This window comes from Sinohyriopsis cumingii, chromosome 10 (assembly GCF_028554795.1).
Source record: "Sinohyriopsis cumingii isolate HCF-2022 chromosome 10, ASM2855479v2, whole genome shotgun sequence".
NCBI lineage: Eukaryota > Metazoa > Mollusca > Bivalvia > Unionida > Unionidae > Sinohyriopsis > Sinohyriopsis cumingii.
Window position 1 is genome coordinate 30,313,726 of NC_142970.1, and position 24,292 is coordinate 30,338,017.

Consider the following 24,292-nt stretch of genomic DNA (forward strand, 5'->3'; position numbering starts at 1 on the left):
TCATCTGTTGGTTCTATTTTTCCAGAAGCAAATGTTTAAAAAAACAAGCAAAGAAAGACTCACCTTCTTGAATGATGAATTCACCCAGATGATGTAAGAGCTAGAAATATAAAATAGATTTGCTAAAGTACATAAAATGATTTAGAAATAGTAAACAAAACAGTGAAGCTTGTTTGCTGCAGTGGGACTTTTTGGAGAAGGCATATTCATTTTCAATTTTGCCATTTTAGAACAACATAGAACAGAGACTGAATGGGAAGATGCCTTCACCTTCAAGATGTTCCTTTTCCAGTTTGTTAACTTCTACTCTTCCATCTTCTACATCGCCTTCTTCAAGGGCAAGTATGTAACTAATGTAGTCTTCATCCACTACTGTATTTGCTCAGGTTTACCATGTAGCTACCTGTGAACAGCTTAGACTGAGATGTGCTGTCATGTGTCAGCATAATTTGGTTTATCAGTCTTTGCTCTACATGCAAGTTATATCTACCAACACAGAGTCCAGTCTGATGGTATGTTATCTGAATCCAGATCAGCTCTACATAAAAGTTATAGCAAGTAATATTGAGTCAGCTCTAATAGTTTGTGACAGGATGCCAGATCTGGGTTTGCTCTCTTTGCATTAGGTTATGATAACATATGATACAGATATGAAAATATGTCATTTTTACCAGTGAAACCAAAGCAGAATGCAGACTGAATGTTGAACAAATGCAGATAGAATAATGAACTTAACATGTACTGTGAATGCCAATGAAATGAATGATGAATGCATCTTAAAGATATTGGAGACAAATGCAAAATGCAGAAAGGAAAATGGGACATGAGAATGGAACAAATTGCAAATGCATAGTATGAATGGATTTTTAAAATTAATTACTTTCAGGCTGCTGCAAAATTTTCATGCAGTACATCGCCAGTTGTGTATTTACTGTATGTAAATGCCTTTAATGTGATTTTGCTGAGTAATGTGTCGTGCTTCTAGGTTACCAAATTATGCTGGATACCTGTAAATTGATGTGGAGTCACCACTGGTTTTTGTATTTGTACACTATGTTTAAAAAAGCAAAATGAAATAAAATTTGCTGACAACTACAATTTTAGGTTCCCCAGCCGAGTCATACCAAAGACTTACAAAAATGATACTAACAGCTGCCTCGCTTGGCGCTCAGCATCAAGAGGTAAGTGTTAGGACTGGTTGGCCTGGTGTCAGGATAATGTGAGTGGATGGGACATGATGCTACATGTCTGCGGCATGATGCCCCAGTGCTAGACATCACTATAAACTGCCACATTGCAGACATCATAGCAATATGACTGAAAAATTGTTAAAGCTACGTTAAAAATTCAAATCACACATCACACACATTTTTAGGCTGTGGTTCTATTCATCAAAAAGTAATGCTTTCTTTTGCATTTTAGAAATTGGCTATATTATTAAAGTGGTCTTTTGATGAGAAAAGGCATTAAACAGTAGTTATCTCCCTTTAACACTCTGGCAAACAAAAACCTGAATTAAAAAAATGCATTTCCATTTCATTCCAAATGAAAGGAAATTATGAAAGAAAGCTGTAAATGGTGGCGCTATACAGTTTCACATTTTCCATAGGGTTAGGATTTTAAAGAAAAGAATTTGCCTGGCTTTCCTCACTGGTTATACTGGCTATTTAAAAAAGACCTTGTATATCTTAGGTATAACGCAAAGAACCTTTAATTCCCTTAATTTTGGTGTATGATTGATGGGTGTACTATGGATTATAGAGCATACAGCTTGGCCTTACTTCAGATGTGCACCTTTCAAAAAAGTGCTAGCTCTACTTGGTCATTTTCACTTCCTGAACTTCAGAGGTAAATTGTATAAAAAAGAGTCGATAACTTTTTTTACATTTTAAATATTTGATAATTCATTCATTGCACTTTCAGAAGCTGGTATTGTCTAGTCTGGCAAAATTCATTTTCCCTATTTTAATAGCTGCTATGTATAGTGTACTTTAGACTAATTCAGGCTGATTTTTTAACACAAGGGAGCAGTCATTTTAGTTAGCAGTGTGCTTAAATCATGTAAAATTTCCAAAAGTACAATATCCAAAAGAAATATCATCCACATTACATTAATGTAGCATAGAGGTATGCCAACATTCTCTCCAATGTGCATGTTTTAAATGCGAACTACTTCACCTTACATACGTCACTCTCTCAAAAGTACATATTATCTGGTGAGCACCCCCAATGCAAATCAGAATGCATTTTTGAGACTCACTAAAAAAAATGACAAAATGTCAACAGAAATGCAAACATAAGTAAAATTCAAATGGAACACATGTAGAATGAATTCCAAATGTATTTCATACAAAGATTAATAACAAATAAAATGCAGCTTTGGTAAAACAACCCATTTCAGGTCTTTTGATTCACCTGTGTTTTTTATTTGCTTTCCATCTGATGGTGCATATTGTGTTGTGATATCTGTATGTTACCAGAGGTTAAAAAAGCCTTAGGTCAAAGTTGCTGTAACTGAAAGAAGAGAATTTGTTTTGCACAGTAACAATGTCATTTCTATATGGCAGACCTGGGCTGAACATTTTGGATGACTTGCACATGAAGAAATACCAGCCAATATGAATTTCTGTAATTTTAATGAACTTTTAACCCTTTTTATAACAAATTATGAATCAAGGCAAAATTAAGAGTTTTGAGAAATGGTTAAGTTAACTTTACGTAGGTGACATCCAAACTTTTTGGCCATAAGCACAGTCCATATTGTATAATGGCATGTTCAATCAGTATATACTATGCTACTGGCTCAAGTTCCAGATATCTTGTGTTGATTGAAACATTAGTACTTCATCACTCAAATAGATCCACCAGGTCAAATTGAGCCTTTTGGGATGAAAGATCTCTAAAATAACATGTGCCTATGAATCTGACTACCAAAATAAATCCATCTAAAATTCTGAATTTGCTCACAGTATGCCTTTTTATGTTTTTGTTTTGAAACATTGTCTAATTGATGCTTATATTTATGTTAGGTATGGTTGATTACCTCTGACACCTATTTTTATTTTCAGTTAAAAAGTAATAATTATGTTTAAACATTCACACATGCATAGGCACAAACTTTCAGACATTGCATCAAGCTGTTGATCCTGGTCTTTAATTAAAAAAGGAAAAGCATACATGAGGATAAATATCATTTATATTGAATTTTTGGCTGGTAATCAGTCTATTAATTTATTGTTTAATCTGAATTAATCCAGCAAATATAGGTGACAATGCTGCCCTGTATAGACAAGTTTTCAGTTTTTGAGTGCACAGACTCACATGTGTACATATGCAACACACATACAAATTAAGTTGAAAAAAATAAAATTATGTAATAGACATTTAAACTACAGTAACTGAACACTGGCAAAATACCAAAATATATGCTCTATAACAGCTACAGTAGATAGTTGTGATCTAAACTTGATGAATACAGATCATGCAAAAGTTTGTGTTTGAATGGAGACTTTATAAAAAATGCCAGAATTAATCTTTATAAATTTAATTTACATGTGACACGTGCTACCCCTTTATTACTTAGATACACACACTTCGGTTTTTGTGGGGAAGGGGTGCAAGGTTGCTCGGTTGGTAGAGCATTGGATTCATAATCAAAGGGTCATGGGTGGAATACCTTCCCAAGTCACAGCCTGTACCTGCTGTCATAGTGTGTAATTGGAAAAGGCACTTAGCTTCCACTTCCTTGGCATGATAAAGCCATCAGCATCTATAAAATGCTGTTAAAATGATAAAACCATATATGTCTAAAAAGTGCTATAAAAATGCACTCACTTCACACCCCTTACCAATTTCTGACAACATTAATGTCTACGCCACCAGTTGAATATGCAGTATATTAAAGAAAATATACTTTGTAAGTTATTTTTAATTTCCAAATCAAACCTTTGGATAGATTACAGTTTCAGTTATTCATCAGTTTCGTGTAGTAAATTTAAAGTATGACAGAACTAAAGAAATTGTGTAAACTGAATATGCACGAATTACAGAAGGCAAAATAAATAGAATTTATTTCTAGTTAAAAGAAAATAAAAAGAAAAAAAATATTACTAAAAACAACTGCTCCAATGGACTAGTGGTTAGAGCGTCTGCCTTGGATGCAGAAGGTTGCGAGGTCAACCCTGGTAGAGTTATACCAAAGACTTATAAAAATGGTTATAATAGCTGCCTTGCTTGGCACTCAGCATTAAGACGTTAGTGTTAGGACTGTTCCACCTGGTGTCAGGATAATATGACTGGGTGGGCCTTCATACTAGATGTCTGTGGCATGATGCCTCAGTGATAGGCATCACCGTAAACTGCCACACTGCAGATATGGTGGCAATATGACTGAAAAATTGTTAAAGCTACAATAAAAATCCAAATCACACACACACATTACTGTATATACTCGCATATAAGCCAAATAATTTAGGACAAAATAAAGCCCTGGAAGAAGAGGGGTCAGCTTATCTGTGGGCCAGTGTCTAAACTTGACAGTTTTTAAGTCTTTTTGAAGACTAGTCTAATGGCTGTAAATCTTGGGATATGAAAAAAATAATTTTTCCGTGTCCTAAGACATGTGCATGTAATAAAAAAAAAAATCAGTGTCCCAACACTTATTAAACTGTTATAAAGTACTGTGATTGATTTTGTTATTATTTAGCAAGTGCTTATTTTCTAATTTCTCCAACACAAAATTAAATAAAGGTAAATACAGAATTCCATATTCGCAGGGCAGTTGAGTTTACCCAGGAGACTAGGCTGAACTAAAATGTATAGTACTTACGCAGTGCAAAGCATGCATAGCGTCACTTAAATCCAAATTTATTCCCAGATAATGTTTCATCTAGTCCTTAATAGCTGTTTCATTTACACTGAATCATGTGCTCACAAATTAATCATTTTCAATGATATAAGCAATCCTACAAACTGCGGTAATATTTATGAAAATGTACGCATGTTTAATTGTGCAAGGCACATAACCAACGTAACTTTCATGTTCATGAAGAGTGGTAACAATAAAGGCTAAAATTCTCATTATAATAACTGATCATCATCAATCTACTATAGTTTTGTGTTTTGGCTGAACAATATCATCACTTTCCACACACTGGAAAGCTTGTTGTTTTGGCATCTCCTTTGTTGATAGTTGGCCTGATTTGTCTTTCATTTTCTGACAGCAATACAGGCCAGTTAATCATTAAAACCCTGAAACTGGCTTGTGTTTGAGGGAATTGTAACTGGCAACTATACCAGTACATTAATGTGTAATTGCCTTTCATTCCATAATATAAGCATGATTACTGTAGTTTTGTAAGAAGGGGTGTAAGACATACCTGTAAACTTTTCAAAATCCAAGTTGGGAGACTAAATAAAAAAGTAGGGAGATTGGGACCTATACAATCAGGAGGTTTTTCGTGGCATTTTTAAAACCTTGTTTTCACCAAATTTTAACCAATCTTATGGGTCCAATACATGGGAATTTCCCAAAGGACATGCCGTTTTTCCTTGTGACACCCAATATTTTCCCCCAGGATATGCTCTGTTTTCATATTCAGGTCAGTTGTGGCCAAACTGCACAATAGCTAAAGGTTAGTCTTAAACAAGCAACAAAGCCAGCACAACTATCCTGCTTATCGATGCAACTATCTTGTGAAAACGACTGGCCCTCCGTCCTAATTCAAATCAACCATGTTCTACACTACTGTGTGTTATGTAAGCATCAGCAATTGATTGGCAAATAAAGGATTCCCAATTTTGGTGACCTAAAAGGTACCTAAATAGGCAGCCTCATGGTGCCGTTCATGTGGCAACTATTTTCCCCTCGTATATCCAACCTTATTTTCTTATTGTCAACTTGTAAGGCATTTCGTATTGTTTACTATAAACATATGCAGTCGGAATTAGTCTTTTGAGGACCTTTGTTATGTATTTTCATTCCTTCTTTTAATTTAATGATTGTAATTAACATTCATATATATGGTATAACAGTGCCAGTTGTTCACTCTTGTAAGATTCTTTGGTGGGAATGGTGCAATAGCATATGGAGTTACATCATTCATAGTGATCATTCTTGGGATTGAAATTAATTGTTGACAGTTTTATTGTTGTGGTTTATTTTTTGTTCTGGTTTATTTTCTGATTTTTGTATTCTTGTAGAGGTAAAAGAAAATTGTAAATTTAGGTGAGTAATGTTTGGTGAGTAATGTTTAAACTTAACATTCTATTTACTGAAGAAGTGAATTCTTTCTAGTAAAGTAATTATTCGTCACAACAATATTCACAGGTGATACAACAGAACATGTAGGACTTTTCTTCTTTAGAAGAATTGAAAATCGATGACATATATAATGATAAGGAGTTCTCTGCAAAAATCAGGAAATATTATGAAATTGGGAGGTAGGCGTGGAATGACCCTAAAAATCAGGAGGTTTATTTTTCTCCTGGCATGAGAGTTGACATGTATGGTGTAAGGTTGCTTACACCAAAGCAAACTACAACTCGGCTTTTATGGCATTTGCATAATTTTCTAAGCATTATTTCTGAAACTTCATTATTGTATTTTGGAGATATTGTTAAAGTTTATTGCAGTGGTGCCTTTGATTCAACTCCAAGGGATGAACTTCATTCAGCGCATGTTTAAATCTACAATGTACATGTGGTGGCGCCGTTATGTAAATATGTTCAGTTTCCTAATTGCAAGCATTGAATCAAACCATATTATTGTTCATTGTGTTGTCATTTTAATGAGTTAGGTATTAACAGTTTCAAGGCAAAATAAAAACGTATTTACTTGTGCACTGATATAAAATGTCCAATGCAATAATACATAAACAAACAATAATTGAGTCAAAAGGGAGAGGTAGTGTTACAGCAATTTGCAAATGCTCAATTCTTGTCATTGTTTGATCAAGTTATACACGTACCTAAATTAGGCAGAAACAATAAGAAAACAGAAAATTAAATAAATTCCTTTTCAAACAAGTCTGTACCATTTCTTTTTAATAATTTTTGTTAATATAAGTTTGCCTAAATAAATGCATTTAGAACTTACCGTGTGATGTCACAGAGTTGTGGGTTGGCTTATACACAGGTCATGCACTTTTTAGTGTTTATACCTATTCAGTTTGGGGGGGGTCGGCTTATAAACAAATGGGCTTATACGCAAGTATATATGGTACTAAAAACAAAACCTTGTTACCTTTACACCATCTCTATACACAAAGAGTTGACAGTTTAATTTATATAAATAATTAAGTGGCCTTTTGAGGTTCTTTAGGGCCATCAATGTATCCAAAGCTTCGATTATGTTTTTTGTTTTGTTTATTTACAAAAATTAACAGATTTTATATACATCCTTGCACTAAAAGTAAACAAATTATACAATAATCCTTTTCTTCAATAAATATTTCTTTGAAAATTGCTGCAACCAGTAGTTTATGTTATAGTGTTCTGGTAACCTGCTGAGTAGTTTTTAAAAAGAAATCCTATCTACTGATGATAATTTAAAGCTAAAGGTGCTAAAATAATTCATGAAATTGAAAAAAAATGAATGATGTTACTGATAAATATTGCATTTTACTACTGAATTCAGTGCTGATTTTAAACTTTAATGTATGGGTGTGATTAACATTTATATTATGATTTGCCTATTTATTTTAAATCTTAGAAGAGGAAAATATAAATTATGCATGTAATGGTATTATCAGGCAATGAAAAAAATACACAGATTTGGGTTCTTACTATCATTCCTTTATAACAGACGATTTTAATCACAAATAGCATCATAATCTGTTCCATTTTGTATTATACTGCTATGAAAATCATTCCTCAATCCACCTCTTCTCATCCAGATATTCCGATCATGATTTGCACTTAATAATGCCTGAAAATGCAACCAGATACAGAAAGAGAAAATAATACAATCGCCCAAATAGCAGTTAACATTTGAATGTTAATTTTATTTGAAGAACATAAAATGGCATTTTATAGTACTGTGAAGTGGCACCCTAAAATTGTATGGTGATGAAAATGACAGATGGTTTAAGTTGCACATTTTGCTTCCATTTTTATGCTCATTAGTGATGAGCACAAATGAGAACATATATAAAATTTGTGTTAGATAGTTAGAATAGTATCTTCTTTCAAAAGCTCAAACATGTTCTTGAATACACTCTTAATTTTTGAGAACTTCAAAGAGGCAGACAGCTTTCAAAATTTGAATTTTTGATTGAATACAGTCCTATTTAAGAATAAAAGAAACTTTTACTGTCACACAATGTCATTCTATTATGTGTGCATATGTTGCAGCTGAGATATAGTGGATATGGTATGACCATAACAAACAGTCTTACAAGTACTTTTATCTTTTATTAATCTCTAATTTGGGGTCCAAAATCACCCCTTATTGAACCTTGCCCTTTTAAAGTAAGTTTTCCTTGTTCTTGCTTACATAAGAGTTTAGTATTCACACCAAAGTATGTATAAAACTTCTGAATTAGACAATTACAGATTTGTTTACAGATTTTCAGTTGAAAAACTTCAGAATTTAGTCCCAAATTACAGATTTTGGTTCTCGTGGTTACAGATTTTCATGATTGAGGATTTGCATCTCTACACTTGGTATAAGAGAAGAAACCTGTTTTTTATAGTGAAAAGGTGAACGGTCAGGGTCAGTAACTAAAAGAAGAAAATGGATTTTGCACAAAAATTTAGCTTTCAGCCATGACCATCACCAAAATGTGTGGATTGTGGATGATTTACACATTGGGTATGAAAGAAACTTGTTGCATCTGAACCACAAAGGTCAAGGTAACTATGACTGAAAGAAGTAAAAGTGTTTTTTGCAAATAACTTTAGTTCTAAACTTCATACCTTGACCAAAGTTTCTTGGAGGCTGACACTTATGGTATGGAAGAAGCTTATTGAGTTAGGGTCAAAATGGCAGAGATTAAGGCCATTGTGGCTCAAATAAAATTGAGTAACTTGCATTACAGAATAGGTTTTTTGACCAAAATTTGTAGATGGTTTGTGCTAGAGTAATAAAAAACCCCAGATTCTGTGATCTAATGGTCAGAAGTCACATTAATGATAAGTCTAATATAAAAAAAATCATTTCTGCACAGTAAGTCTAGTCACAGCCCACATGGTTAAGCAACTTCAACATTACTGAGAATCACAGATCAGTACCCTCCAGGGTCATCCATGCCCTACTTGTGCCTACATAGAGGCGTGTATTCTTGTTAATTAATCTATAATTGTCCATCCAGATAGGCATATAACATAATTATTAAGGCTGTACTCTTTATCAGATAAAACCATATACTGTATATACTCACTTATAAGTAGAGTCAGATTGTAAACAACAATGATCCTGATCTGCTGTAGCATAAGCCTGCAGGTTAGGGTCTATATTGTTTGTTCTACTTATTATTCCTAACAAACTGTGCAGACCCAGATTTGCTATCATGTTATGTGATGGCCGATTTGGCTCTGTGCAGTTTGTATAAGCAAGTATAGATGGGATGAGTTTATCTTGCATATTTCATTCACTTGAATTTTACATTCTTTTCTTTTCAAGGATATTTTCATACAATGTTCATCTGTTTAATATTTTAAATGAGAAGAATGTATGATTATTTGTTTCCTGTAACATGTTTAAATAGTATAATGGCTTTTTAACTGTTGGAGTTGGTAATGATCTAATTTTGTTTCAGATTTATTGGACGGCCAGGAGACTATAATTACAATTTATTTGGATTCAGGCAAGAAGAGGTAATTTTACTTTAATGTTTTTAGCTTCGGCTATTATGGTCTTGATTATTTTCAGAGTATACATTCAGGAGTATCTGAAAGCATAGCACAGTGTTCATGGTAATTTGTGTGATGATGATGATGATGATGATGATGATGACAGTTGCCATGATGACGATAGATTATTTGTATTATTATTATTATTAACCATCACATGGTAATATATCCTTCTGATCGCATGGGAGTTTAATGGAGGACAGGAAGTTTGGAGGTTGTAATATAAGATAAAATTCCTATATCATATCTCAGAAACTGAAATTCTGTCAATGAAATAAATTTGTTATGCTTATTTCCAAAAAAACATCCTTCAGATTCCTCAGAAGTATTTTGTGAAAAACTTTGATCTAGTAAACATTTTCCATGATGCTTTTGCACACATTTCTGATGCTAGATATTGTATTATTCAGTGTGACCCATCTGGCTGCTTGATTGAATTATGTCTTCAGATGGCAATTATCATGGTGGGCAAACAGGTCTGGGGCAACATCAAGGAAATATTTCTGCCGTAAGTATAATTTTATAGGATTTTACAAAACCCATTGAGCTGGATTTCAAACATGAAATCATGGCAACAAATTAATGGCCATAAAGATATTTGTTGTTCATAATGTAAGTTTATAGGATTGCCATGTTTCTCAACTTCATGTTCTAAAAGTGCTCATCAAATTTCACCTTTGAATACATTTCCTGATTACATTAACATCTGGAGGAAGATCCATTACCAGGGGCCCCGAGTGGCCGAGTGGTCTAAAGCGCTCTCCGTTACGGATCACTGCCACCTCACATCTGTCTGCGTGGATTCGAGTCTCGGATTCAGCCAATGTAGGTATGTGAGAAAGCTTGCCAGTAGCTTCTCGTGTGTCAGTGTTCTTTCCGGGGTTTTCCCGGGTTCTTCCTCCACCATTAATACTGGCCGCCATGTATAGCCTATTGTGTGCTGAAAAATGGCGTTAAACCCTACAACAACAACAACACCCATTACCACTTGCATCCAGCAAAAATAATAATGTAGACAACGGTAAGAAACTTGTACCCATTATCTCCCTTGACCATTGCTAAGTGGTTATGGTTTCTTGCAGAATATGGTCAGCATCGTATCCTGTGCCTCTCGAACCCAAGAAATATTGGGAAGGTTTTCAGTCATCCAGTGACAAAGTTAGAATAGTATTGAATGTAACGATCTTTACTACATGTTGCAATCATGAATTTTTTAATTTTGTTTTAATTATGTGAAATTTTTGCAGTTTTGGACTTTATTCTTTTACTGACCTTGTGCTCTAACATGGTCAAGTTCATACTCATTGTTTGTAATTTTCATGCTCACTGCCTATATTTTAGTGCCTCATTAAGTAACAAACATTGATTATTTGTTGATTATTTGCATATGTGATCACTGTGAGTTATTTTTCAAATTTTGGGTTGTCCTTGTCTTTTAAGAAAATGCTCGACATTGGCTACAAATTGTATTAAATGAAGGAGATTTAAAGCCACCAAGGACATGCATGGGATGTGCCTAGCTTGTACCAAGTGTTCCTCAAATAAAACATACAGCGTGTGTGTATTGTGTTTGGAAGTTATATGATCCACAATACAGAAAAGGAACTTAAGAGAGAAAGAGTTATGACAAGTCCATAACAACAAAATGTGTCTGTAAGTCTTGGCAACTTGGGTTTATTTCAGACTTTTACAATCAATCAGTCTTGACTGTACATCAAAATTCCAGATGCTGATTGCCCATCAAGCCCAGCCAGCTAGCTGGCAATACAGCTTTATGACTGACACTACTACTACTGCTACTACTAACTACTACTATTAATAACAATGAGTTTATTTAAAGAGGGTAACACAATTAATTGTATGGAACTAATTGTCCTTGTGGACCTGTATGATATGCATATTTACATTCAGAGTACATTTACATAGTCTCACACAAACACAAACACACACACACACTGATAATGACCCCTTCCTCTTAGTGAGTGAGCCATACTGCATACCAGCCAACCACGCCATGGTATTTGGGTTTGTATGGGGATCCATTTAGTCTATCCATCCATCCTTCTACTGCCTATGTGGTTACCAGATGACAGATCAGCAATATGTGCTGACAAGATAAGCTGTAGCACTTGCATAGCTGCCTTGTCATTTGTTTATGATATACCCACTGGGGAGATACCAAGATGTACATATGGATATTGATATTGCCTCTTGCCTCTAGGGATGTTCTGCTCTGATGGAGATGTAAATGTTCAGCTGAGGTGGAGATGCAATGCCTGAGGAGGACAGTGAGTGCAGAGATATTTACCTTGACAAAACATAGTATTACAACCCCATAATGGAGTGGAGGGAGTTTTGTTTCAAGGGGAAATCTATAGTCTTGCCAACTTCCAGTTACCTTCCCCTGCCAGTTCCAAGTCAGGCCTATTAGGCCAGGGCATCATTAGATGTAGAAGATGATAATGAACAACCACCTTTCTAGTGGCTTTGTTGCTGAAGGTTAAGGCAGTATCTGACAGACATAATACAGAATCCAGGCAACTTCAAGGCTTTCATTTTGGAAAGCAAGCTGAGGCATATCATTTTCTTAGTATTGGTATTGTTCACATTCTTTGATGTTTAGCACTGAACTACCATCCTGGGATAAGAACATTGCAGCAGTGAATGTGACCAATCTGCCAATCTATCAGTTGGTTAAGAATGCCACCTCCAGTTTAGTGCAAAACATTATCTATGCTAGTCTTGCCATCTCCTTAGAATGTTTGACTGGCTGAATAATCTGGTAATGACCATACACAGAAATCCAAAACTAAGATTGCAAAGGATATTTAAATGGTCAAGCACAGTGACCAAGATGACAAATGCCATGATGATTTCAGGAAATCTTGATCTGGTATTAGACAAGTTTCCTGTCTGTTCTGATCCATTCTAAAGCCATTAAAGCTGAAATGAGCACCTGATTTTCTTATTCAAATATTCATTGAATGTATTCAAATAGGATTCAGATATTGATTGATTTTAATAAAGGTATTAAATCCATTCTCTCTCTTTGTCTGTTTTGATATTTTTTTTTATTACCCCACACTTCCCATCAAACCACATTGCAGACACTGTGAACTAAGTCAAATTCAGAATTGAATTCAGATAACATTTTAGAAGTTTTTAGTACATATTTTTAGGACTCGGACTTAAAATCAGATGAATTTCTATATTATTTTCCCATTTTATCTTCATTTTATTATGGCCATAAAGATACCTATAGGGCTGAAGATGGATTTTAAAGTGGGGCGTAAATTGTATTACTTGTTCAGTTAAATATGGTGACTGTATCAACAATTTCTCTGGGAACTGATTTGTTCACGATCAGAAACACATGGAGATGTGGCCAATTTAATTTACTTAAATTTGGATCCATTGATTGCAGATCTTTGTAATTAGTCTTACAGTCTTACTAGTATATGATGGACATTTTGATAGGTGTGACATTTTGACTGACTATACACTGCCCAGATTTGTTCAGCCATAAGAAAATTGTATTCAAACTTGATAAATAATTAATGTTTTAACTGAAACCCATACATAGGTATTGACCTTATCTTATATGCAAGATGTACATTGCAGTAGGAGTGAAATGGCCTTGTAACTTTTGAAAGCATTCTTTTGTAATCTTTACCAATGCCATTTATCAGAGAACTAGTTTCTTGCATCAAGCCAGATGTGGGAGTAGACCATTAAGTTTCATGAGAAAAGGGATTCTTAATGAAAAGTTAAACCATTTACTAAAACAAATAGACAAGAAAAAGTGAAGTAATTCCTGCACAGACTAAAATATACACTGATAACAATGACTTTGTATTAATGCATAATGCATGGCAAAAATGAGTAGTAAGCTTTATTGTAACAGGAAACTCTTGACTTCAGCTTAAATTGTTCTGAAAGTCATGCCTTCTGCATTATTGACTTTTATGAAAATAAAGAAAATGATGTCTAAGACTTTAAGCATATTGGTAATTCCATAGTTATATAATGACTTCTGAATTTAGATTAAAAAGACCAAATGCAGTAATATATTGGAATTAACTTTCATGATCGGGGATGGGTGGGTTGGGGTAATGGGTTGAGGAGGTGGAGTGTGGTAATGATTTGCAGGATTGATTTAAACTGCTTCTGATGAACTAATGGCCAACAAAAGTTGACAGATTTTTCAGAGCTCTGGTTAACTGATATGTCAAGGCTTTGTTCACTTTGATGGTGACCCATTTTCATTGCCATGTTTTTCATAAACCTGTGGTATTAAACATTATCTCTTAAAGAGTATAACGAGTAGAAATGGTGCCCTTGTAATCTAATGCAACATTGAATCATTTTCATTTCATCCTGTTAATTTCTTTATAAAATCCTGCCAGACTCGTAGCTGGGTAAACAAACAAATAAATCAAGCAACAATTTTCTATTTGAATTTTCAACAAAAAAATATTCTGATTAGAATGTTTAGATTTCAGCTCTAGCAGCCACAACATACCTTGGCTCTCGATCCAGTCTGCACCCTTCAGTTCAATGTTGTTGTTTGGTAGTACATGTATAATGCAGGAAGTAAGCAATCAGACATCACAGGAACTGTCTCTCTAACTTGCCTTCTCACTTTCATTGGCTTTCAGGCTGAATCAATCATAACTGTCAAGAAGAGACACTCTTCAGTCAAATGATAAGAGGCAAAACACTGCACAAAGTTGAGCAATTTTGACCTCAGTCCAACTCAGGCAGCAACAGGTTCCTCAATTCCAGAGGCAGTTTAATACAGGGAAATATGAAATGAAGGTTTCTCCTTCCCCAAGCCTCCTAAAAGCCATCTAAGGATATTGGTAATCCAATAGCTATATAATGACTTCTGAACTTTGATTAAAAAGACCAATTGCAGCAATCTACTCCTAACATATCATTATATATGTTTTTGTTTTTTTTTATGTTATAGGTGTTGTCTATACTGTTGTAAAGCGCTTAGAGCTTCTAAGGATTAGGTGCTATACAAAGTCATCATCATCATCATTATTATTATTATTATTATTATTATTATCTTTGACTTGTCACCCCAACTTCTGACAGGCAGCTAGCTGGTGGGTGCCAGAGAATTTCATTGTCACAGTGAAAAGGGATGAGTGATCTAAGTTGTTTCAGAAGGGCTTTGGATTTTCTTTTTCTAACCCCTTCCCTTTGACTTACCCTTCCATGATGGATTTGTTGTCTAATCAGGAGATGGCAATTGCAGAAGGAGATTTTGTTATTACTCAACAAGTTGTGGACATCAGACTGAGAGTGACACACCTGATATTCCTAATGAGCATGTGCATGTAATTGAAAAACATATTGATATAAATGTCCCAGATTTATAACAAAACAGGTGACTACTGACAATTTTTTTCCCTCCATATAAATAAAGGAATTATTTACTAACCTTTAAGTTTTTTTATGATTCACTGGCTGGTACATGTATGTTGACACTTTCTTCGGATGGTAAAAATTATTATTTTATCATGTTTGTTCATGATAATTTCATTCAGTCATATGCTGTTTTAAATTAAATTGCCAATCATACAAGTTCAGTTGAATTTTTCTGACAGTAATCATATCAGTATAAATTGTTTACTACTGTTCAGTGTCATCATCATATATATCGACATGAACATGTGCATATTTTAAAAAATAAATAAAATTGTGATAATAATGTGTCTCAGTTATAGCATTATAAAAATTCTCATCCCCAGTGAAATGTTTTAAAACAAACCTTGGAATCATGGTCACAGTCAGAGAAAAATAATTGTGCATGGGGATGCATCTTTATGTACATCATCATAAATGATTAGGTTATAGTTACACATATTTACACTGCATCACTTTGGTTTAATTTTGTGTTTTAATATCATGATAAAATCATTCAGGTGGTTGATTGCAGACATATTTATTAGTACCAGTTCCACAGATTCTACATTTTACTGGCTTAGGTTAATTTTTTGTATGTTGGACATGAGCACATTGCTTTTTTGTATGCTATGTACATATTGTCCTACCTGTTTTTAAGGTATGAAATTGGGGCAGCTGGTTCTTGATGAGCACTACTCCCTCATTCGTCACAGGTTTAATATTGCCCATATTTTTCTCTTCACTGACTTTAATTCTGTGGTTATTGTTTGTTTCAGGCACTATTTACACTAAGAATCATGAAGTATCACACCCTTGCAACAAAATCTCATCATACCTATATTTCATCTTTTATTAGCTATAGTTTTTGTATTTAGCTCATGACCATTCAAGTCTTTGTCATATTCTGTGCATAATATGCTACACAGTCATAAATATTGGTATGGGGATGCATCTTGATAAATACTACACCCTTATTATAAAAGGAGGGCTTTGTGACCTATATTGCCTGCTTCAGTGATTTAGTTGAAAATTTTGGTTTAAACTTTCATCTTTTAGGTGCTGCTTTTAGGTGTATGCTTTAATAACTTAGGTTAAGCTCATGACCACATCAATTTTTTTTCTCCCTGCTATATACATCCTAGGTTAGATTGAAGGTCCTTTTTTCCAGTTCAGTTGTAAGTAGAAATAAATATATTGATTCAAACTCTACATGTTCATGATTATAGTTGACGTTTTTATTGTGCATGTGAATAAAATTAGAAATAAGATGTGTGGACTGCATGTGAGCCTTTGCCATATTGGTTAATGAAGGTACTTAATGATTCATAAACTATGCTTCTAATATTGGTTCTCACTCAAAGCCTATGACTTCACTCAGTAAAATCAGGCTTCTGTGGATGGACAATGATGATAGCTTCTGGCAGAAACAGGTTATATGTATGTATGTATTTATGTGTGTGTGTGTGTGTGTGTGTGTGTGTATGTGTGTGTGTTTGTTGTTGTTGTTGTTGTAGGGTTTAACACCATTTTTCAGCACACGATAGGCTATACATGGTGGCCAGTATTAATGGTGGAGGAAGAACCCGGGAAAACTCCGGAAAGAACTATCGACCTACGAGAAGCTACTGGCAAGCTTTCTCACATACCCACATTGGCTGAACCATCGACCTATGAGAAGCTACTGGCAAGCTTTCTCACATACCCACATTGGCTGAATCCTAGACTCGAACCGGCACGGACAGAGGTGAGATGGCAATGATCCGTAACGGAGAGCGCTTTAGACCACTCGGCCACTCGGGGCCCCTATGTGTGTGTGTGTGTGTGTGTCTGTATGCATGTATGTATGCATTGTATGTATGTATATATTTGGTTTTATCATGTCAGCACAATACTGGCTATATAGAACTAATTGGTTTAAACAGTTCTATGATAAGCAAATTGCAATAAATTCTTTAGTTAGGAAAAGGGCTGAAATATTGTTGTCAAGGTTACATGTGTTTTTGTCTAAATTTATTTCTGCAAGATAATTCAAGTTTTCAGTGGCTGCTGGAGACTGTTAAAGGTTTTGTACGAGCGAGCTGTATAATCACTGATTACATTCTGGCCAGAGTGTTGCATTAGGGATATTGTCTCAGACAACATTAAGTAAACTTTCACATTAAAACTTCAAAATAATTTTGCAGTAAGAAGTTTTACTGTTTAAAGGAATAATAATAATAATCTGGATTTACTGTTTAAAGAAAGCAAAACATGCATCACAATAATGTTGATGTACTGTTTAAAGAAAGCAAAACATGCATCATAATATTGATGATTTACTGTTTTAAAGAAAGCAAAATATGCATCATAATAATATTGACTTACTGTTTAAAGGAAGCAAAGCATACCCATAATAATGTTGATTTACTGTTTTAAAGAAAGCAAAACATGCATCATAATAATGTTGACTTACTGTTTAAAGGAAGCAAAACATGCATCATAATAATGTTGATTTACTGTTTAAAGTAAGGAAAGCATACCCATAATAATGTTGACTTACTGTTTTAAAGAAAGCAAAACATGCATCATAATAATTTTGACTTACTGTTTTAAAGGAAGCAAAACATGCATCATAATAATGTTGACTTAATTTTTAAAGGAAGCAAAACATACATCGTAATAATATTGACTTACTGTTTAAGGAAAGCAAAGCATACATCATAATAATGTTGATTTAATGTTTAAGGGAAGCAAAACATGCATTGTAATAATGTTGACTAACTGTTTTGTAGAAAGCAAAACATGCATCATAATAATGTTGATTTACTGTTCTAAAGAAAGCAAAACATGCATCATTATAATGTTGATTTACTGTTTTGTAGAAAGCAAAACATGCATCGTAATAATGTTGATTTACTGTTTAAAGAAAGCAAAACATTCATCGTAATAATGTTGATTTACTGTTTAAGGAAAGCAAAACATGCATCATAATAATGTTGCCTTACTGTTTTAAAGAAAGCAATACATACATCATAATAATGTTGACTTACTGTTTAAAGAAAGCAAAACATACATCGTAATAATGTTGACTTACTTTTTTAAAGAAAGCAAAACATGCATCATAATAATGTTGATTAACTGTTTAAAGGAAGCATAGCATACCCATAATAATATTGCCTTACTGTTTAAAGAAAGCAAAACATGAATCATAATAATGTTGCCTTACTGTTTAAAGAAAGCAAAACGTACATCGTAATAATGTTGCCTTACTTTTTTGAAGAAAGCAAAACATGCATCATAATAATGTTGATTAACTGTTTAAAGGAAGCATAGCATACTCATAATAATGTTGATGTACTATTTTAAAGGAAGCAAAACATGCATCATAATAATGTTGATTTACTGTTTTAAAGAAAGTAAAACATGCATCATAATAATGTTGACTTACTGTTTAAAGAAAGCAAAACATGTATTATAATAATGTTGATTTACTGTTTAAAGGAAGCAAAGCATACCCATAATAATGTTGACTTACTGTTTTAAAGAAAGCAAAACATGCATCATAATAATTTTGACTTAATGTTTTAAAGGAAGCAAAACATGCATCATAATAATGTTGACTTACTTTTTAAAGGAAGCAAAACATACATCATAATAATATTGACTTACTGTTTAAAGAAAGCAAAGCATGCATCATAATAATGTTGATTTAATGTTTAAAGGAAGCAAAACATGCATCATAATAATGTTGACTTACTGTTTTAAAGAAAGCAAAACATGAATCATTATAATGTTGACTTACTGTTTAAAGGAAGCAAAACATGCATCATAATAATGTTGACTTACTGTTTTAAAGAAAGCAAAACATGCATCATTATAATGTTGATTTACTGTTTTAAGGGAAGCATAGCATACCCATAATAATGTTGACTTACTGTTTTGTAGAAAGCAAAGCATACATCATAATAATGTTGATTTAATGTTTAAAGGAAGCAAAACATGCATCATAATAATGTTGATTTACTGTTTTAAAGAAAGCAAAACATGCATCATTATAATGTTGACTTACTGTTTAAAGAAAGCAAAACATGCATCATAATAATGTTGACTTACTGTTTAAAGGAAGCATAGCATACCCATAATAATGTTGACTTACTGTTTAAAGAAAGCAAAACATGCATCATAATAATGTTGATTTACTGTTTTAAAGAAAGCAAAACATGCGTCATAATAATGTTGATTTACTGTTTTAAAGGAAGCATAGCATACCCATAATAATGTTGACTTACTGTTTTGTAGAAAGCAAAACATGCATCATAATAATGTTGCCTTACTGTTTAAAGGAAGCAAAACATGCATTATAATAATGTTGACTTACTGTTTTAAAGAAAGCAAAACATGCATCATAATAATGTTGCCTTACTGTTTAAAGGAAGCAAAACATGCATTATACTAATGTTGACTTACTGTTTTAAAGAAAACAAAACATGCATCATAATAATGTTGACTTACTGTTTAATGAAAGCAAAGCATACATTGTAATAATGTTAACTTACTGTTTAAAGGAAGCAAAGCATACCCATAACAATGTTGACTTACTGTTTTAAAGAAAGCAAAACATGCATTATAATAATGTTGCCTTACTGTTTAAAGGAAGCAAACCATGCATTATAATAATGTTGACTTACTGTTTTAAAGAAAGCAAAGCATACATACATGTAGTAATAATGTTGACTTACTGTTTTAAAGAAAGCAAAACATGCATCATAATAATGTTGACTTATTGTTTAAAGAAAGCAAAGCATACATTGTAATAATGTTGACTTACTGTTTAAAGGAAGCAAAACATGCATTGTAATAATGTTGACTTACTGTTTTAAAAAAAGCAAAACATGCATCATAATAATGTTGATTTACTGTTCAAAGGAAGCAAAACATGCATCATAATAATGTTGACTTAATGTTTAAAGGAAGCAAAACATGCATCATAATAATGTTGATTTAGTGTTTAAAGGAAGGAAAGCATACCCATAATAATGTTGACTTATTGTTTTAAAGAAAGCAAAACATACATCATAATAATTTTGACTTACTTTTTAAAGGAAGCAAAACATGCATCATAATAATGTTGACTTACTTTTTAAAGGAAGCAAAACATACATCGTAATAATATTGACTTACTGTTTAAAGAAAGTAAAGCATACATCATAATAATGTTGATTTACTGTTTAAAGGAAGGAAAGCATACCCATAATAATGTTGACTTACTGTTTTAAAGAAAGCAAAACATACATCATAATAATTTTGACTTACTTTTTAAAGGAAGCAAAACATGCATCATAATAATGTTGACTTACTTTTTAAAGGAAGCAAAACATGCATCATAATAATGTTGACTTATTGTTTAAAGAAAGCAAAGCATACATCATAATAATGTTGATTTACTGTTTAAAGAAAGCAAAACATGCATCGTAATAATGTTGACTTACTTTTTTAAAGAAAGCAAAGCATACATCATAATAATGTTGATTTACTGTTTAAAGAAAGCAAAACATTCATCGTAATAATGTTGATTTACTGTTTAAAGAAAGAAAAACATGCATCATTATAATGTTGATTTACTGTTTAAAGAAAGCAAAACATGCATCATAATAATGTTGCCTTACTGTTTAAAGAAAGCAAAACATACATCGTAATAATGTTTCCTTACTGTTTAAATAAAGCAAAACATACATCATAATAATGTTGACTTTCTGTTTTAAAGAAAACAAAACATACATCGTACTAATGTTGACTTACTTTTTTAAAGAAAGCAAAACATGCATGATAATTATGTTGATTAACTGTTTAAAGGAAGCATAGCATACCCATAATAATGTTGACTTACTGTTTAAAGGAAATAAAACATGCATTATAATAATGTTGACTTACTGTTTTAAAGAAATCAAAGCATACATTGTAATAATGTTGACTTACTGTTTTAACGAAAGCAAAACATGCATGATAATAATTTTGACTTAATGTTTAAAGAAATCTAAGCATACATCATAATAATGTTGACTTACTGTTTTAAAGAAATCAAAGCATACATCATAATAATGTTGATTTACTGTTTTAAAGAAAGTTAGACATGCATCATAATAATGTTGACTTACTGTTTAAAGGAAGCAAAGCATACATTGTAATAATGTTGACTTACTGTTTAAATGAAGCATAGCATACCCATAATACTGTTGACTTACTGTTTTAAAGAAAGCAAAACATGCATCATAATAATGTTGTGTTACTGTTTAAAGGAAGCAAAACATGCATTATAATAATGTTGACTTACTGTTTTAAAGAAAGCAAATTATGCATCATTATAATGTTGACTTACTGTTTTAAGGAAAGCAAAACATGCATCATAATAATGCTGACTTACTGTTTAAAGAAATCAAAGCATACATTGTAATAATGTTGACTTGCTGTTTAAAGAAAGTAAAGCATACATTGCAATAATGTTGACTTACTGTTTAAAGGAAGCAAAACATGCATCATAATAATGTTGATTCACTGTTTTAAAGAAAGCAAAACATGCACCATAATAATGTTGTCTTACTGTTTAAAAGAAGCAAAACATGCTTCATTATAATGTTGACTTACTGTTTTAAAGGAAGCAAAGCATACATTGTAATAATGTTGACTTACTGTTTAAAGGAAGCAAAGCATACATCATAATAATGTTGATTCACTGTTTAAAGGAAGCAAAACATGCATCGTAATAACGTTGACTTGATGTTTTGTAGAAAGCAAAACATGCATCATAATAATGGTGATTTACTGTTTTAAAGAAAGCAAAACATGCATCATAATAATGGTGATTTACTGTTTTAAAGAAAGCAAAACATGCATCATAATAATGTTGATTCACTGTTTAAAGAAAGCAAAACATGCATCATAATAATGTTGATTTACTGTTTTAAAGAAAGCAAAACATGCATCATAATAATGTTGATTTACTGTTTTAAAGAAAGCAAAACATGCATCATAATAATGGTGATTTACTGTTTTAAAGAAAGCAAAACATGCATCATAATAATGTTGATTTACTGTTTTAAAGAAAGCAAAACATGCATCATAATAATGTTGATTCACTGTTCAAAGGAAGCAAAACATGCATCATAATAATGTTGACTTAATGTTTAAAGGAAGCAAAACATGCATCATAATAATGTTGATTTAGTGTTTAAAGGAAGGAAAGCATACCCATAATAATGTTGACTTATTGTTTTAAAGAAAGCAAAACATACATCATAATAATTTTGACTTACTTTTTAAAGGAAGCAAAACATGCATCATAATAATGTTGACTTACTTTTTAAAGGAAGCAAAACATACATCGTAATAATATTGACTTACTGTTTAAAGAAAGTAAAGCATACATCATAATAATGTTGATTTACTGTTTAAAGGAAGGAAAGCATACCCATAATAATGTTGACTTACTGTTTTAAAGAAAGCAAAACATACATCATAATAATTTTGACTTACTTTTTAAAGGAAGCAAAACATGCATCATAATAATGTTGACTTACTTTTTAAAGGAAGCAAAACATGCATCATAATAATGTTGACTTATTGTTTAAAGAAAGCAAAGCATACATCATAATAATGTTGATTTACTGTTTAAAGAAAGCAAAACATGCATCGTAATAATGTTGACTTACTTTTTTAAAGAAAGCAAAGCATACATCATAATAATGTTGATTTACTGTTTAAAGAAAGCAAAACATTCATCGTAATAATGTTGATTTACTGTTTAAAGAAAGAAAAACATGCATCATTATAATGTTGATTTACTGTTTAAAGAAAGCAAAACATGCATCATAATAATGTTGCCTTACTGTTTAAAGAAAGCAAAACATACATCGTAATAATGTTTCCTTACTGTTTAAATAAAGCAAAACATACATCATAATAATGTTGACTTTCTGTTTTAAAGAAAACAAAACATACATCGTACTAATGTTGACTTACTTTTTTAAAGAAAGCAAAACATGCATGATAATTATGTTGATTAACTGTTTAAAGGAAGCATAGCATACCCATAATAATGTTGACTTACTGTTTAAAGGAAATAAAACATGCATTATAATAATGTTGACTTACTGTTTTAAAGAAATCAAAGCATACATTGTAATAATGTTGACTTACTGTTTTAACGAAAGCAAAACATGCATGATAATAATTTTGACTTAATGTTTAAAGAAATCTAAGCATACATCATAATAATGTTGACTTACTGTTTTAAAGAAATCAAAGCATACATCATAATAATGTTGATTTACTGTTTTAAAGAAAGTTAGACATGCATCATAATAATGTTGACTTACTGTTTAAAGGAAGCAAAGCATACATTGTAATAATGTTGACTTACTGTTTAAATGAAGCATAGCATACCCATAATACTGTTGACTTACTGTTTTAAAGAAAGCAAAACATGCATCATAATAATGTTGTGTTACTGTTTAAAGGAAGCAAAACATGCATTATAATAATGTTGACTTACTGTTTTAAAGAAAGCAAATTATGCATCATTATAATGTTGACTTACTGTTTTAAGGAAAGCAAAACATGCATCATAATAATGCTGACTTACTGTTTAAAGAAATCAAAGCATACATTGTAATAATGTTGACTTGCTGTTTAAAGAAAGTAAAGCATACATTGCAATAATGTTGACTTACTGTTTAAAGGAAGCAAAACATGCATCATAATAATGTTGATTCACTGTTTTAAAGAAAGCAAAACATGCACCATAATAATGTTGTCTTACTGTTTAAAAGAAGCAAAACATGCTTCATTATAATGTTGACTTACTGTTTTAAAGGAAGCAAAGCATACATTGTAATAATGTTGACTTACTGTTTAAAGGAAGCAAAGCATACATCATAATAATGTTGATTCACTGTTTAAAGGAAGCAAAACATGCATCGTAATAACGTTGACTTGATGTTTTGTAGAAAGCAAAACATGCATCATAATAATGGTGATTTACTGTTTT

General features: G+C 32.3%; 1 protein-coding gene across 1 annotated transcript in view; it reads left to right on the forward strand.

Moving 5' to 3' along the window:
- Positions 1 to 24,292, forward strand: part of LOC149789827 (anoctamin-4-like) — a 143,309-nt gene that overhangs the window by 98,566 nt on the left and 20,451 nt on the right. Inside the window, exons 21-23 of the mRNA XM_089973133.1 lie at positions 231 to 342; positions 9,759 to 9,816; positions 10,263 to 10,360. Of these exons, the coding sequence (XP_089829259.1) occupies positions 231 to 342; positions 9,759 to 9,816; positions 10,263 to 10,360 (268 nt within the window). The remainder of the gene's footprint in view (positions 1 to 230; positions 343 to 9,758; positions 9,817 to 10,262; positions 10,361 to 24,292) is intronic.